The sequence below is a fragment of the Sinocyclocheilus anshuiensis genome, unplaced genomic scaffold (genome assembly GCF_001515605.1).
Source record: "Sinocyclocheilus anshuiensis isolate Anshui unplaced genomic scaffold, SAMN03320099.WGS_v1.1 scaffold1885, whole genome shotgun sequence".
Classification (NCBI taxonomy): domain Eukaryota; kingdom Metazoa; phylum Chordata; class Actinopteri; order Cypriniformes; family Cyprinidae; genus Sinocyclocheilus; species Sinocyclocheilus anshuiensis.
The window spans coordinates 849424-868076 of NW_015542322.1; the positions used below are offsets into that span (position 1 = coordinate 849424).

Consider the following 18653-nt stretch of genomic DNA (forward strand, 5'->3'; position numbering starts at 1 on the left):
CTTCTTTATGCACCAAGAGCTTGTAACACTCCAAAGAGAAAGGAAAAATTGAAATCGCATCATATGACCCCTATAAGAGAGCAACTGATTGGATGAAAAAATTAGTGTAGTGCAGGATGAGCCATCAAAATTTTTGGTCAATTGTCTCGAAAGAGAGCCACTATAAATTTAAAATGCATAGCTATATGAGGACTAAAACACTAACTCTTTCTGTTTCCATGATTACCACCTCAGGCCAACGCCAACACCACCTCTACCTCTGTCCGCCAATGTCGGTCTGACTAATCTTAACTTGACTAACTTGTGGCTACTGAAACTTTTGAAAACCATGTTGACGCATACGATATACCTATATTTTAAAAGAATATTTATGTTTAAGGTTGCTTCCAACCTTCTGTTTTGACTCCCTTTTTGGGGGATGGTGTTAAAGCCTTAATTAAGCGGATCAAACATTAATCCCCCTCATAATTCGTACCCTTCTCTGAAGAGATTTACAAGTAGCTGTAAATCTTTGATTTACAATGCAAATTTATTAGCATCTGTGCTTTATCTTTTTTATGTTGCCATAGAGGATTTATGAACGGTGTACTTTAATTTCCTTTTTTTTCCTTTCAGCAAGTTTGGCCAGCTTCTTTTGTCCTTCAGCACAGTGTTCATGGCATTTGACCACAGAAAATTACTTTTATATTAGCATTTGCTCTTGTTATGTGACATTCATAAATTTGTCATTCAAAAACTCATCAAAAATACTTGGCCTGGCATCATTCAAGACAAAAAAACAATCTCTGTTGAGAATCATTTCCCCCCCCCATTTTTTTAATGAATTCATTTTCTTCCTTTAAATGTAAAAAAAATCATATTTAAAACCTTCATTTAGGTTGTAATTTATGACAAATGTCATGCATTGCAAGTTTAATATTTCATATTTGATCATCACACTGGTAATCAGCAAGGGACTTTTTCACGCAGTTAGAGATGTTATCTAATCTCAGACATAAAGTACATGCACATACAGAGCTGCTAATCTTGTTCTACTGCAGAATCATGTTAAATGTGATTTATTTTCCCCTTGTTATCTGTTCCAGAACCTTGAGCTGTCTCCATACCTAGTGCCTGCTGTACATAGGTAGCATCATGGAACCTGATATAATTGGCCGATTTAAAACACCCTGCGTAGGCAGCGACTCTCTTAAAGGCAGAGTAAGTGATTTCTGGTAACCAATGTTGATATTTGAAATCACCAAAACAAACATGCCCCTACCCCAAAAGGGTCTTGCCCCTATTTTGATAGCTCCGCCCCACATATAAGTAGCAACCCAGGCAACGATTAGTTCTGTGAAACAAAGCAAAACCAATGTTACACCGTGTCTACGGACGTGAGCGGTGCGGCGCAACAAATCCCGACAGAAAACTGCTGCCAGGTTCTATTTATGATGTGCTGACACAAATTTCAAATGGTTTTCAACGGTCGTTTGATCGCATCCAGTGTAGGCAAACTTTAGCTGTTGTAGACACGGTGTTACTCACCTATTGAGAAGAAACAAAGGAACCTCGGCGTCCGATCGCAGGCCTCCGCTCCTTGAGTTCTCTCCAGCGCTGGAAAGCTGATCCGATATTTACACGGGTCCTACTTCTTGCCTTATCGTTCCGCAGACGTTTTCCTCTTTTGTTTTTTATCCGCCATCTCTATCTTTCTGTCGCTCGGCTCGGCTAATGTCCGTCCCATGCACTGAAAGCTCTCTCCTCCACATCACGAGTAGACACGCCCCTTATTGCTGATTGGCTACAAGTTTTTGTTATTCGGCCCGAATCAGTTTTCTAAAGTGTTTTTGAAAAATCACATACCCTGCCTTTAAGTCACTCATAGCTCAAATAACGCCACTCTAGTGAAGAGCATGCAAGATTCATCCAACCCTTAAAGTCTCAGAGTTTGACGTTAGCAATCACAATCAGGCAATATTTTTCAATGAAGCAGGCATATTCTGCTTATGCTGTCTCTAGTGATTCTGTAAGCACAACATACATATAATACATAGACATTTTGGGTGAAATAATAATATTAAATATTAATAATATTAAACTACTGTTAATGATGCTGAATAACATATTTCACAATTATAATGCATTCTGGATTGTTTTTTTTGTGAAGGATTTATGCAATACTGTATTTTTGTTACTTAGAAAATATCATAATTATGCTGTCTACCAGTGTTGATATAGTAAAATAAAACGAAAACTATTACAAACATTTTTGTTAATTTTTTTAATTGAAATAAGACAAATATTAGATGAAATATTTTTTAATATTTTAATTTGCAATTAAATAAACTTAAAATTTAAGCTTAAATAAGTTAAACTGAAATAAAAATAATTAAAACTATTTAGAAATATTAAAAACCAATAGTAACAATAAAAATATAATTTTTGTACAATAATAAAATTACAAAAAACAATAGTAACAAAAAAATATAATTTTTGTACAATAATAAAATGACAAAAAATTAATTGAAAAATTAATTTAAAAAATTAAAATTAATAATATTAATAAAAACTATTTAAAAAAAATACTAAAATTACATGGCTGCCTAATGTAAAATGTCTACTTGGGTATCTCACTAAGTTTTGGATCACTTTTGGAGCATTGGAGCATTTTACTTTTTTCACATTCTTTTCCCCTCTTCTCTGTTTTTTTCCCTCTCTTTTTTTTTCGCTCTCGCTTTCTCTAAATCATTAAACCTGATTATACAGGGTCAATGGCTTGAATTGATTGACTGCTGATTTCTATCAACTCCCCCTGGCTGTGAGCTGGACACGTTGCGCTATAAATCAGAATAGTCAAGCCATTCTAGCTAATAGTATATCCTAACTCAGACTCGCCTATAAAAGGATTATAGTTCTTTACCTGTCCCCTCCTAAGAGCCCGATCCGAACCGCCGAGAGGCCGTTAGCGTTCAACCTCCGAGAAATCCAACTCCTAATACAATATCTCAGAGATGGAGGGCGCAGAGGAGGGGCGGAGTGATTGATCCATCACCAAGGAGATTTTGTAAAGGAGGAAGGGAAGCTAAAAGCAAGAAGATTGAAATTGATTTTAGTTCTTAATGCTGCGCTGAGCTTGATTTATATTCCTCTGATGGAATGATTACCTGCTACTCTTGTCTTTTGTTTGTCTGCATTAATGTGTTTATGAGGGACTGTTGAGAGGAGGGGAGAGATACTGTCAGTTGCTCCGTCTGTGAATGGGGGCTGACAGCTCTAATAGCTGTTTGTGTTTTTGTGTCTGTCTGAGGGAGTGTTCTCCAAAATGGATTTGACAGCCGTTAAGGGTGTGAACGCTACTCTTGTCATCTTTTATTTGACTGACAGCTGTATCGGGACGGGGTGGTAGACATGGGTGGGGTGAATCGTTGCGGGCATTGACTCCTGTGTAGGTTCCACTAAAATATTCGTGACCTTGTGGCTACGTCTCCACCGCAGGCTTGTTCTGGCACAGGCAGCTACTGAAAGACCCTGGGGAAGATGCCCTCCATCATGCCTGAGCTAGTATTGATTTGGATGCAATGTCTCGCACAAATATGAAATGGTGTTCTATTCCCTGCACAGTTAGACAGGATGAGTCGTATTCGGGAATCTGGCCATGTGGAAACTGAAGTCTTCCTGAGCATGATGTGCCGTGTGATTGTGTCCATTAAGGATGTCGGAATACACTCATTTTGGTTTATATTAAATAAGAATACCAGGTTTTCTATGGTATTGATAAAAGAGGTGCATTCGGCACCAGGGGCGTAGATTACGCGGGGGACGTGTCCCCCCCACTTTTAATATCACGTAAATTCGTACCCTGCACTTTTTCGGGCAAGTGTGTTCGCATAGAGGTTTTCAAGAGCCGGTGTGAATAAATATAGATTTAAATGAAAAGAGACAGGATAGTCTGTGCATGATCTGATGTTTTATTCGGACCCAGAAAAAGGCGAGATGAACATTGCGGATGTATGTATTCATTCTCTCCCTCTCTCTCTCTATTTATCCAATTGTGTATTATGTATTCATTCAAGTTTATTCATTGATTCATGTCTTTTGTTTGTCCTGTGTATTTTTATGCATTTATTTATAAGAATAAATTACTTTATTTCGTTGCTCCAAATGAGCCTCTAGCATGGTGTTCACAGACATGACTTTTTTATTCTGAGGTAAAATTTGCTAGCTAAATAGGTGATTGTACTGGATGTTGTGAAGACGCATGTCATGTGACAACATCAACGTGGCGGATGTAGTACGTCCGAATTCCATTCATACTACTCTCATTCATACTATATAGAACGTACTTTTTTAACGGTCGAGTAGTACGTTCAAATTCAAATGTAGTACCTACTAAGCAGTATGCGATTTCGGTTTACAAACACTCCCTAAGTGTTTACAGCAAACAAGACCTCACTATTTTTTTTTTATATCATACATTTAGACAATGCAACTGATAATGCATAGATGTTGTCAACAATTTGGATAGCTAAATCCTCTGTTATATTTCAGTACACGGACAGCTGCAGACAGCACGGATGCAGACTACTTGTATTTATACTACTGAAAGTGTATGCTGGTGGTCCGCTTGGCGGACGTGTTCCACACAAGCGCAGTGGTGGACGAAGTACACAAATCAAGTACTTGGGTAAAAGTACAGATCCGTATAATAAAATATTACTCCAGTAAAAGTACTCCGTTTTCAATTTTACTCGAGTGAAAGTACAAAAGTACTCGATTTTTTTATGTACTTAAGCTCCAAGTAAAGTCTATTAAGATTTCTGTGCCTCCACTCATCCCGACAATTTAATTGGGAACATAAATTAAATATATCAGTATATTGGGACTGTCTACTGATACGGGGAGGAAAACAAACATGGGGCATTTTGATACGAGAAGGGTGTTCCTGCACAACCGGAGGCTGCAGTTTCAGGACCGCAGTTCTAGGACCCTGGTGGTTTAGTTTGTAGTAATGTTTGTACATGTTAAATATATTGAATCTCAGGAACATATTTTTTTTAATTTAAATTAGATTTTTTATGTGTGTAAAGTGTGTAATACCTGGTTTGAGTTAATAATTTTAAATTTAAATGAATTTACACTTAAAATATAAATGAAAAATGTATTTCAGTCTTTAAACAACTGAAAAAGTGGAGTACATTAAGTCTTAGTTTCTTGAAATATACTGTATATTGATTAGCCCTCTTAAGTTTAACTAGCTCATTATCAGGTATAATAAAGATGTAATCAAATGAAATCAGCATTTGCAGTCACTAAATTACAGCCAGATATACAGGTACATTATGTGCAAATTGAAATGTAGACTGAGTATGTAGACTGAGTTTTGCCAGCCCTTTTGCTCACTCTGGATGAGTACAGTTCTTGGAGAGAAGGGAGGGCTGTACCAATGATTCGCTCAGCAGTCCGGACTACCCTCTGTAGTCTTCTGAGGTCCGATTTGGTAGCTGAGCTGAACCAGACAGTTATAGAAGTGCAGAGGACAGATTCAATGATGGCGGAGTAGAACTGTTTCAGCAGCTCCTGTGACAGGTTGAATTTCCTAAGTTGGCAAATAAAGTACAACCTCTGTTGTGCCTTTTTAGCAATGGAGTAGTTCACGGGAGAGATTTGCTTTATTAAAGTCCCCGAGAATGATTAAAACAGAGTCCGGGTGTTGTTGTTCTGTCTCTGTGATCTGATCAGCGAGTTTCTGTAAAGCGGAGCTCACGTGTGCTTGCGGAGGAATGTACACACTTACGAGAATGAAGGAGCAAAACTCCCGCGGCGAGTAGAAAGGCTTACAGTTAATGAAGAGCACTTCATTACTAGCACTTACGTGGTAGACTGAAAGAAGAGCTGCAAAATATGGAGAAACAAGGAGTCATAGCAAGGGTAACAGAGCCCACCGACTGGGTAAAGGCACTTGTAGTCGTGGAAAAACCGAGAACCCGCAAACTCAGAATATGCTTAGATCCCCGCGACCTCAATAAAGCGATCAAGCGTCCACACTACCCCTTACCAACAATAGAAGACATCACGCCCAAGCTTACGGGTGCAAAGTACTTCAGTGTTTTAGATGCCCGTTCAGGGTACTGGGCAATAAAATTAACGGAGGAATCGTCCAAGCTGACAACATTCAACACCATATTTGGACGTTACAGATTTCGGCGTCTTCCATTTGGCATAATTTCGGCTCAGGATGAATTTCAACGCAAAACTGACGAGACATGCGAAGGTCTAAATGGTGTTGTCGCGATCGTCGATGATATTCTGATTTACGGACGAACCAAAAAGGAGCATGATGACAACTTGCACGCGATGTTACAAAGGTCTCGTGAGAAAGGCGTGAAACTCAATCCTGAGAAAAGCATTGTGAGTGCCACTGAAGTTCGCTACTTTGGTCACTGCTTATCCGGTGAAGGAATCAAGCCAGACCCTGAAAAGGTCTCAGCAATCAAAAACATGGAGCCACCAAAGAGCAAAGCAGAGCTCGAAACAGTCCTGGGAATGGTAAATTATCTGTCCAAGTTTGCACACTGCTTATCGGACATTAATGCACCACTTCGTCAGCTGCTCAAACAGTCCAGTGAGTTCATATGGGATTCCCAGCACGATGATGCATTCCAAAAAATGAAAGCCCTCATAACTAAGGAACCTGGACCAGTACTTGCGTACTATGACCCCCAGAAAGAACTGCACCTTCAAGTGGATGCATCAAAATATGGCCTCGGGGCAGTCCTGCTTCAGGACGAAAAGCCGCTCAGCTATGCCTCAAGGTCACTAACTGAATGTGAAGTTAGCTATGCTCAAATAGAGAAAGAGCTCTATGCGGTCTTATTCGGCTGCAAGCGCTTTCATCAGTATGTGTATGGCCGTGAAGTCATAGTGGAGTCTGATCACAAGCCGCTTGAATCCGTGATGAAAAAACCTCTAGCTGCAGCTCCGCCGCGACTTCAAAGAATGATTCTTCAACTCCAGAAATATGACATCACCATCACACACCGGCCAGGAAAGGAGATTCCAGTGGCGGACACCCTCTCTAGAAAGTCCATAAAGACAGAGCACGACAATCTCAGCGAAGGAATGGATTTGTAATTCGTCTGGGGTGTAGGCGGATCGCTGCCCCTATGAGAGAATGGAATTTAAAATCTGGTATGGGCTGTCTGAGAAGAATGGACACTTTGTTCCCAAATTTTGTTGTATAGTGTGCAATAAGTGTCATATGTGTTGAAATGCAGCAGCCTCTGTGTTTATGCTAGAGTAATGTTCAGTGGTTCAAGTATATATATATATATATATATATATATATATATATATACACTGCAGAGACAGTGTAATATTTGCGACACTAATTTACGGTACTACGGCAAGAGAGATTGGCGGGTATCGGGAGTGATTGGTCACATGTAAAGGCGGCTGCACGGAGTGGATTAAAAAGCTCAAAGTTTGTTTGGTACTCACTGTTCGTCTCCTTATTTAAAACTGCACGCACTGTGCACTGAAAGTAACAATCAAAGAACAAGACATTGCTCAGTCACATTTTTATGATTTTTTTACAAGGCATGTGACAATGCGATAAGTGCGACGTATTCTAAATGAGACTCATTTATAAATCTGCTGTCAACAAAAAGAAGCGCTGAGGTCTTCCTACGCGTTTCCGCCAAAATAAAAGAAAAAGCAAGAACTCCATCAACATTCATAAATGTTAGTATTGTAATTTTACTGTTGTTCTGTAAAATAAAATAAAAAGTAAGACAATAATAATGATAATAATAATTTCAACAGCTCTGTTAATACATTTATTATAACATTCACACATAGTGTTCAAATTGGGATCTGTAATACTTTCTAATGTTTTAAAAAAAGGCTCTTCTGCTCAGCAAGGCTGCTTTTCTGTGTCCCTCACTTCTGAAATGATGGCTACGCCCCTGTTCGGCACTCAAGTACAGCAGTCAAGTCAGTCCAGTTTTGAATATGCAGTCAAACCAGCTGTGAAAAAAATATTGCTGTGTTTGGTAATTTCCAGGAAGATGATTTATTAGAAAGATAGTCTAATAAATGCATGCGTGAATGTCTGTAGCTAAGTTGTTTTTCTTTGCTCAACAAGGCTGCATTTATTTGTTTAAAAAGAGTAAAATTTAATATTGTGAAATATTATGAACTGTTTTCTATTTTAATATATTTTTAAATGTAATTTATTCCTGTGATGCAAAGCTCCAAACTCCAGACTCTTCAGTGTCACATGATTCTTCAGAAATCATTCTAATATGCTGATTTGCTGCTTAAGAAACATTTCTTATTATTATTGAAAAAATGTTGTGGTACTTAGTATTTTTTATGGAAACAGTGCTGTGTATATATATATATATATATATAAACATTATAAATGTCTTTACTGTCACTGATAAATGACCTCAGGGCAACAGAGCACCATTTCAATGTTATGTTAAAAGTGGTACAACTACAAATACAGTATGTACATATACCAGCTTTGATATTCCCTCTATGGACATGCTGACACATGTCCTTTCCTGAAAAGCCCAAACATGCACACTGTCTCCTCTACATCCCTCCTCTTACTTCCACTCTTTCACCATCAATTATTTTCACCTTCTCTCAGCTCTCTGCAGCTCATCATTTCCAAAAGAAGCCCTTCATCATGTCGAGTGTGTGTATGTGTGTGAATTGCCGGTATAAGGCAGCATTAGCTTGGGCCCAGATGAAAACACACTCTTGACAGGGGATTGGTGAATATTGGCTCTTGAGGTGCTTGCAGATGTTTTTTTACGTGGCGGTCAGATTACTGTGTGCGTGAAGAAAATCTGACTGAGCCTGGTCGACTCCTGCAAAACCCAGGTTAATGTCAACATCAAACGGCATTCGCAACCCATATTTCTGGGTGAAACTGGATATTCAAAAAGAAAAAAATGTACTTCAAATACATTTTACTCTATTTACCCACGTCTGTCTCTTTCATGCACTGTTACACTCTCATTCCATCTGGTGGGCACATTTATCTTATATGTGACCTTGTCTGTGAATACATACTGCTGTTTCTCATAAACACCTCACAACAGTTATCTTACTGTAGATTAATTCTACTTCCTCACTTTCACATTAACACATTATCTCTTACTAAATCTTTTCCTTTCTCACACTTTTGGAAGTCTTGTGATGAATAACCTAACTAATGGAGACCTATTTAACTCTAATATTCCACTGTTAAATATTTATCAGTAGTTAATGAGAGCAGTTATCTTGGCTTTTTAGAAGATAGAGAGATGGAAGATTAAACCTTGTTTATTCATTGATCCTTGTTCTGTAACATTTGCCATCTGCTCTTTTTTTCCTGCTCTTGTCCGTCATACCTGTTTGTTTGTTTTTTTCCAAATGAAATGTGCTGCCATGCATCCTTCTGATTCAACAGACCCATTTTTCTAAATGGCTGTTTGTGTTTTTATTTAGGGTCTGGGAAGTCTGGAGCCAGCAGAAGCTCTTTAAAATGGCTTTGTATCTCTTTTAGTGATTGTGTAGACTATTGTGTGCTTCCAGTTAATGCATGTAGTTGGACTTGGCGATTATTGGTTAGCACGTGAAACAATACATTTAGCTATGGAACTCGCATGTTTTACCCATCTTTCTTCTTATTTTTTGTCCTCTTGCTATGTTATGAATAAAAATGGAAAAAACAGAATAAAAAATCCTGCATGTAGTTGTAATAGTGTACATTAATAATACAAAAATATACTGTCCAATACAATATAATTTGTTTTTTTTTACATAAAACTATAGATATATATTTTTTATTTTAAAAGATAATGCATAATATATTTACAATGGTTTTAGTGGAGGCATGGCACTAGTTAATTGAATATGAATAAATATATGAATAAAAGATAGATGTGAATAAAAATGAACAAAGAATAAACATTGTAGATTAAAAGTAATATATTAAAATTATTTATTTTTTAAAATTTTATATATACAGTATATATATTTATATATATGCTGTATATATTGCACATTTCAATTAACTAAATTGTATTACATAACAGTATGTTGTATGTAATTTTATTAAAGCAAAATGCCTTATAGCCTTTCCTTAGCTCAAACAGTGGAGGATGGTATTAGCAATGCCAAGGTAAGCATTTAAATTCCCTGAGAAAGCAAGAACTGCTAAAATATGTTCCTTAAATGCAATGTAAATCCCTTTCTGCCAAATGCATAAATGTAAATGCAAAAAATATCCCCAGTATAGTGTCGTCTCTTTTTTTTCTAGCAGTGTAGCCTGTAACCTTATTTCTAATATGCCTCAAGCTTTTATGAATGGCTTTTCTTCATCAGTTAAGTGACTCGTCTCATTAATACTCAGACGCAGTTGTATGAATCAAAGCTCTAGTGGCTCCTGCTGAATTCATTGTCCTTATGTTACCTGGGGATCAAGTATCAGCCAGAGGGCATGTGACACTTTGTCTTTATATAAAGCCAGTAAGACATTCCACAGAGCCATTGGTTTCCAGCAGTCATAAAGAACAGTGTCCCATAGAGCTGTTCTCCTGTTGGCCAGACACACTGGCAGAGCAGAAACCCTATTGGCCCGGGTAGTGATTTCATAGAGGAAAGAAAGAAACCGTAAGTCAACACTTAAGTCAAATGGAATATGTGTGCCGAATCATTCGAAGTGTTTCCGAGTGCTGTGGGAAGAGATTGCGCTAAGGACTCTTGCAGAATGTCATCTGCTTATGCGTGTCATGACGCTGGCGGCCCTCAGGCACCCCTCAGGCTGAACTGATTCTGCCCTTCTGCGTTAGACTCTGTAGAGCTGTACTACAAAGCTCTCGCTCCACGCTGTGGTCACAGGCTGCACTTCTTCTGTTCAAATCATCTCCAAAAGCTTCTTTGACTAGACTGTGTGCAACAAAAGCTTACATACGAAGTAAAGAAGCATCCTCAGATAAGGCATCAGCATTGTGGTGCATTTTATTGCCGTCATGTTCTGTATCAAAGTTATTCTTGGCAACTGGAAAGATCCATTTACATGTTATAATGCAATATAAAACTGCTAAGTCAGCTTATGTTTTATGATCTCTGAAATTCTTCATGCTCAGCCATTCTGAGATTAATCATTGAAACTGGATCTCTGGTGCAGAAACAGCTTCACGTCCAAAGCTTGTTCTGCACTTTTTAACTAATAAAGGCATTGAGAAAATGTTAAGCCATTACTTAATGGAAGCTTAATGCAGTGTGTCAAACTTAATGATTTTTCACTGTGCCTCTTGAATACAGGCGCCCTAAAATTACATTGCATGTGTTTTTAGCTCATTTGAATGAAGGTAATGCTAGCAAAGGTTAATATTGCAGCATTAAAGGTGATAATGCCAGTGGCAGAGTGACTTGTTTGGGTTGTCGCTTGGCCTACTTAGCTACAACTCCCATTTCTCATGGCATCAGGTTTCTCTACAGGTGCAATTTGGAATGACCAAATGTAATCACATGATATTGAGGACACCACTTAGCTTATGGTAAACAGACCATGTCCCATACTAACATTTCATATTTGACGCCCTCTTCCTTTGTGTATGTATATACACTAGCACTCTCACACATTTCCAGTTATACCTGAAAGCCTATATCGAGGGAGCATGACTAAGGGATGGCATGGGGTGGAGTTATTTTGGGATCCCTGGGAAAAGGTCTCATGTAGACTGTAAGGGAGATTTGATGATGGGTACATTGAGTGTTAATGGGGTAGGGGTGTGTTTTTGTGAGTATGAGTGTGTGTGTCATCTAATGGAAAAATCAGCAGATGGCTTGTCTACATTACTCTCTCTGTGGAGATACTGTGTGGTCCCTTCTTTTCTATGTTGGCCCCTGGGATGGGGAGAGGCTGGAATTTCGACCTGGAGTTTCAGAGGTTAGGAGAGTGCATGGTACAGTTCAGATAGCAACACGACTCCATTCTGAAATTCCCACATTTATTTTGTGACACTTTATGTGAGTGTTTATGTACTGGGTGGATTACCTTTTTATGCTATCCTCATGAGTATGTACCTAGAGCTTATCCAGAGTCTAGACGTTGTAAAAATGTCACGTCTTAATATCATTAAAGGGATTAGTTTACCCCAAAAATAATTTTGTCGTCAGTGAGTGTGTTTATGTACATATCTTAACCTTATGCCTAATAATCTGACAGTTTGTAAGGTCATACATGGATTAAATGCATTAAACAGTGCTGTTTTATCAGGTAAAAACCAGAAACTTTTTAATAAAAAAAACAAACAGATTGTGCACCAATATTTTTATACAAATTTCGCTATGCATGTAGACTATGCATGCATGCAGACTTGCTATGCATTATCTAGTTTTTAAAACAAGTGGACTTTTTATGGTTCTGAGCATATTCTTGTTCATGTAAACATTTTTTTTTCATTCCAAATGTTGTTATAAAGCAGCATGACTTTCTTACATGAAACACAAATAGAGAAATTTTAAATAATGTATTGTTTTCTCTTTTCCATACAATTACAATCTATGGGGACTGAAGCATCATGGTATTTTTTTTTAAAGCTGTAAAACTTCAGTTCTCATTCATTGTAATTGCATGGAAAAGCACAAACCATATATTCTCCATATGTGTCCACCAATAAGTCATACAGGTTTGGAATGACATAAGGGTGAGTAAATGATTACAGAATTTTAGTTTTTGGGTGAACTGTTCCTCCTAAGGCTGGAATGCAATGAAATCGGAACATATTTTAAAACACTAGACATCATACACTTGCCAAGTTTGTAAATGGTTACAGAGAAGATCTGGGTATCATATACTAAATGGCTGTGGACTTGCAGGTAGTTTGATCACAAAGAAACATGAGCCTTGTTACTAGAAGATGCATGGCAAATGAAAATGTGTTCTAATTTAAACACAATCATCTTAAAATTACAAACATGTTTGATATCCATAGAATCATAGTCTGAAGATAAAAATCAGAATCTGTACCCATCATACACTACGTGGTGTTCTGTGATATCTGTCGACTCTGACTGCCCAAAATCTGGCTCAAAATCTAGTTCTGATCACTCTAACTTTGTAATTTTTTGTTTTTCCCCCATCCTCATTTTTCTTTCAGGATGAACAGGAGGTTCTGTTAGAAAACGTTTCTTTCATGCCTTGATTGTTCAAGCAGATACATGAAGCGGCTGAAGGTTTTAAGCCAAAGCAACAACACCCTAAAGAACAAACAAATGAGCTGTCTTTTCACATGATGCCTTCAGCTACTTATGCATAGGGTTGATATATGGATGAGAGGAGTACCATACAAAAAGAGAGACACCGGAGCGGCGATTCCGTCGCAGGCTATGGGGGCCATGGTGACCTAGAGTCAATAGTCATTTCCTGGCAGGACAACTTGATTCCAGTTTAATCCCTGCTTGCTGCTCTCTTTGTCTTCTACCTCCCTACCAGAGTGAGGCGCCACCCTCTCTCTGTTCCTGCCAAGACAGCTATGGCTGGAGTGAGGAAGTTGGCACGAGTAGTCAGGCACCAGGGTCTCCACCACCTGATCTTTGCACTCATCCTCTTCTGTCTACTCTCCATGGCCTACTTGGCTTATCACGTCAGTGCTGGACCCAAGATCAAGGAGGCCCCTGTGCCATTACCACTGGGGGACTGTGTAGCTACATCGGTAGTTGGTGGCGGACAAAGGACTCCACTGTTCCTGCCATCACAGGTCAGCCAACGGCGACACTCGGCGAGGACAACAGACACCTCTCGGATGGAGCCTGTGGTGTTACTCTTTGTGGAAAGCATCTACTCCCAACTTGGACAAGAGATCGTAGCCATTTTAGAGTCAAGCCGCTTTCATTACCACACTGAAATTGCACCGGGGAAGGGGGACATGCCTCCTTTGGCTTGGCGAGGTCGTGGCCGATACACCCTCATCGTCTATGAGAATCTGCTCAAGTACGTCAACTTGGACTCATGGAACCGCCAGTTACTGGATAAATACTGCCAAGACTATGGAGTGGGAATCATTGGCTTCTATCGGGCAAATGAAAACTCCCCATCCAGCACTCAGCTTAGAGGCTTCCCTCTCTTCTTGCGTTCAAACCTGCCACTTTGGGATTACAAAGTCAACCCTGCTGCACCCCTGCTCTACATCACCAAACCTAATGAGCTGGAACCTGGCCCTTTACCTGCGGACAACTGGACCATCTTCCTGTCCAACCACAGCACTTATGAGCCTGTGCTGTTAGCTAGCCCCAAACCAGCAGAACCCAATCAGCTCCCAACACACTCACACCAACAGAGAGCACTGCTGGCTACGGTTATGCAGGACCTAGGTCTTCACGATGGGATCCAGCGGGTGTTCTTTGGAGGTAGCTTGTCTTTTTGGCTGCACAAGCTGCTGTTCGTGGATGCTGTGGGTTATTTAACTGGCAGAAGGCTCAGCCTCTCGTTGGACAGATTTTTGCTTGTGGATGTGGATGACATCTTTGTTGGGAAGGAGGGGACACGCATGAAAGTGGCAGATGTTGAGGTATGAGCCTTAAAAAGTTATTGGATATGCTCGCCAAGTGTGATTCAATTTATTCTGACTTTTCCAGGTGTAAGACATTGAGTGCTTGCCAAAACTACCATCACTGATACTGTTAGTCATATTAAGTGACAGGGCTATATGATTTTGGGAAAAAAATTGAATGACGATTTTTGATAATAAAAAAAATAAATAGTGTTTGTATTGTGAAATGCGATTTTTTTTAAGCTTCAGGTTTGCTGTACTGCAAAATTTGGCCCAAATGTTTCTGATTATATATGAACATGACTATAAAAAAATATGATATGAAAATTTACTATTGTAATATTTCACTGTAAAATAAAATTGTATTATAAAAGTACTAATATTTATGACTTAAATTTTAAATGTTAAACCAAAAAAAAAAGTTAATTGAGACGCTTGTTGAGGTGTGCTGTTACTTTTAAGCAAGCAGACTTAAAGGGATAGTTCACCCAATAATGAAAATCCTGTCATCATTTACTCACCCTAGAATTGTTTCAATACAAGTTTATTTCTTCTGTTAAACACAAAAGATACATTTTTTTTTTTAAGTTTATGGTCCCCATTGACTTTCATATTATTTTCTTCCATACTATGCAAGTCAGTGGGGACCATCAACTGTTTGGTTACCCATATTCTTCAAAATATCTTCTTTTGTGTTCAACAGAAAAAAAAAACTCTTACAGGTTTGGAATAACTTGAGGGTGAGTAAATGTGAACTATCCCTTTAAGATTTTGATTTGTTTCCCCCATGGTAGCCGATGAAAAACCTATCCCCATAGACTTGCATTGAACCAAAGAGTTCAGTCATTTCAAGTGAATGGAATATCATGGAGACTTGTGGGTGGCTGTTATGACTTGAGTCAATGTGCAACCATCTAGCAACTGCCCAGATCACCCTAGCAACAGGCAAAACCACATTAAATGTCTCAGCAACCACCATTTTTTATGAGAAAATGTAACAAAAAAAAAAAAAATCTTATTTGCTGATATGAAATCATCAGTTTGTGGGGTGGATAGGGAATTAGACATCAGTCAGACCTGACCCAGTTTGTCTTCCATCAAAGGTATCTTTTGTTTGAATAATCCGAATTCTTTATTCTCAGAGCTTCTCTCTGACGGCCGTCACACTCCCAGAGCTCCTCCATGACTGAATTGAAGCTAATGAATTAGCACACTTAATACGGATCAGGGAGATGTATTCTCTCTCTGCCGTTGTTTGTAGAGAGCCGTGATTATTGTGCGAGAGGGAGAGCTTGTTTGTAATGCAGTGGAGCATGGTGTTCTTCTTTCACCACCCCTCTCTCTCTCCCTCTCTCCCATCTCCTGAGAGTGAAAGAAAGCTCTCGCTGAAGGCTAGCATGGGGCTAATTAGACTGGCTCACTTTTTAATTTGGGCAGATAAGTTCTCATAGGGGGCTGCGTGGCCCACCACACCAAAAGCAATGTCATGCCTGAGGTTTTTGGTTTAACATTTCTCTCTCTTTCCCTCGCTTTTTCCCCCTGGCAAGAGCTATGATTTTTCATCTTTTGTTCTATCCTTATTTCTTTTCACCCTTTATCTTCCTTGCCTTTTTTGTCTCTGCAAGATCTGCCCTCTTTTATCTACCTCTTCTCCAACCTGCATGTGTATAATATCAAAATAATATACTTGATATAACTAGGGCTGCCATTATTGCTGGTAGACTATGTGATGGAAGAAATGTCAACCTGAAACTTTTATACAATGCTAGATATATTTGTGTGGCTATCAGAACCACTTTATTTTTTACACCTGGGAAAACAAAACACTGAATAATGCATAAATAGAGGGCAAAATGTGTCCAAGTCAGTATGAGGAAGAACCTGAATATAAAGTGTAGCTGTTTACTGTTGTTTATGTTGCATCTGCCATATTAATACAGAAATGAAGTGATGTGCGGTCACAGTTTTGAATGTGACTTATCCAATCAGAGTTTAATGCTTATCCAAAATAGGTTTTAACACATGGCTATTCACTATATCTACAATTGTCTTTGTTAACTTACAGCAAAAAGGCTAACTGTTCTGCAAGATATCATCACTGTGACTCATATTGTGATATAACATTAATTCCACCCACCCTTAGCTGCTTCATATACCCTAAAATAATGATGCTCATCAGTCAGCATCTATGTTATTTAGATTATGTATGTTTGTGCCAGCTGAAATGTTTTATCTCCCTCCTCTCTAGGCGCTGCTTCACACACAAAATAAACTCCGTTCTCTGGTACCTAATTTCACCTTCAACCTGGGATTCTCTGGCAAGTTTTTTCATACAGGTATGATGAAGTTGATGGTTGTGTGAGTTATAGAGATAAAACCATCTCCACCTCCACACGCTCATTTATCGTCTCTTTCTGGTCTTGTTCTTCAGGTACAGATGAGGAAGATGAGGGTGATGACACCCTGCTTCGACACCGGCAGGAGTTCTGGTGGTTCCCGCATATGTGGAGTCACATGCAGCCTCATCTCTTCCACAACGTCAGCGTACTCGCAGAACAGATGAGACTTAATAGACAGTTTGCACTGGTCAGAATCTGCCCTGATACATGCCAAATAATATGCTGTTCAATTCTCGATTCTGATACATGATATTGAATTGGTTTTCCATGGCTGTAAAGTAATGTTTCTTTCAGGAGCATGGGATCCCGGGCATCAAGGTGACCAGCACAGAAGAGTATCCTCATCTCAGGCCTGCCCGCTACCGCAGAGGCTTCATACACAATGGCATACAGGTGGGAACTCAAGTGCACTTACAGTACCTCCAATTAACTATGTGTCTGTTTGGGTGCATTCTAGTGTCTAGCAGAACAGCTAGACTAAATGCAACAAAATGTAGCACAGGATGCATGCTATTTTTATCTCGATGCAATGATTATGGTGCAAAATGCTCAAAAACTGTGCGATGCAGCGGATAAAGACATCCATGTGAATGCATGTGGCTCAGCAGAGGTGCTTTTAAGACGTGTGTAATGATTGCTGTCTAACAGCTAATGCATGCAGCACGCTGTCAACAATGGCAGGTATTAATGTGTCAATTATAAACTGTAACAGTTCTGCCTTTTGGCTATGCTGACGCCTTAATTCAGAGCAAATATGTTTGGTATCTTTCCCTGCATGGAATATCTTTTAAAAAATAATGGTATCACTTTACATTAAGGTTTTATTTCATCAAAATTAGTTAATTCATTAAGTATCATACACTTTTACAGCATTTCTTAAAAAAGGTTAATGGTCAACATTTTGGAAAAATGTATTAATTTTTTTTAAGACATCTAATGTTCACTAAGACTGAATTTATTTGTTTAAAAAAATACAGTAATATTTTGAATTATTATTGTAATTTAAAGTAACTTTTCTATTTTAATATATTTTAAAATGTGCTTAAAATATATTCATATAATGGCAAACTGAATTTTTAGCAGCCGTTACTTCTTCTTTGTCACATGACCCTTCAGAAATCATTCTAATATGATGATTTGCTTCTTAATTATTATTGGTGCCCAATTATTAATAATGGTTTTTATTATTATCCTCATTGAACAGTTTTTGCTGGATAATATTTTTGTGGAAACCATGATACATTTTTTTCAGGATTCTTTGGTGTACAGAAAGTTCAATCATTTATCCTTGCATAAAAAAAGTATTAATCTCTCTTGAAAAAAACCCACTTCTTTCAAAAACATTAAAAAATCTTAATTAGTCAAGTCAAGTCAAGTCTGCTTTATTGTCAATTCTTCCACATGTACAGCACATACACACAGAGAATTGAAATTGCGTTACTCTCAGACCCTTGGTGCATACAGATAACACTAACAGTAGAACATAAATACAGATATACAGATTGAATATAAAATACAACTATACAAATATACAAATAAGGTAAAATGTAAAAAAATATATAAAAAAAGATATATATATAAAGCAGCACACGGCAGATAGAGTGCAAACCAGTGAAGTAAACAACAGTGCAGATATAATGATTTGTAGTGCAAAAAGAGCTTATTTAGACTGATTAAAGTGACTGTGTGTGTGTATTTGGGAGGGGGGAGTGGGAGA

General features: G+C 38.4%; 1 protein-coding gene across 1 annotated transcript in view; it reads left to right on the plus strand.

Moving 5' to 3' along the window:
* The window catches only part of LOC107690932 (bifunctional heparan sulfate N-deacetylase/N-sulfotransferase 2-like), a 77263-nt gene that overhangs the window by 50667 nt on the left and 7943 nt on the right, over positions 1 to 18653 (plus strand). The window contains exons 2-5 of the mRNA XM_016489361.1: positions 13146 to 14555; positions 16786 to 16873; positions 16969 to 17123; positions 17231 to 17329. Of these exons, the coding sequence (XP_016344847.1) occupies positions 13521 to 14555; positions 16786 to 16873; positions 16969 to 17123; positions 17231 to 17329 (1377 nt within the window). The 5' untranslated portion in view covers positions 13146 to 13520. The remainder of the gene's footprint in view (positions 1 to 13145; positions 14556 to 16785; positions 16874 to 16968; positions 17124 to 17230; positions 17330 to 18653) is intronic.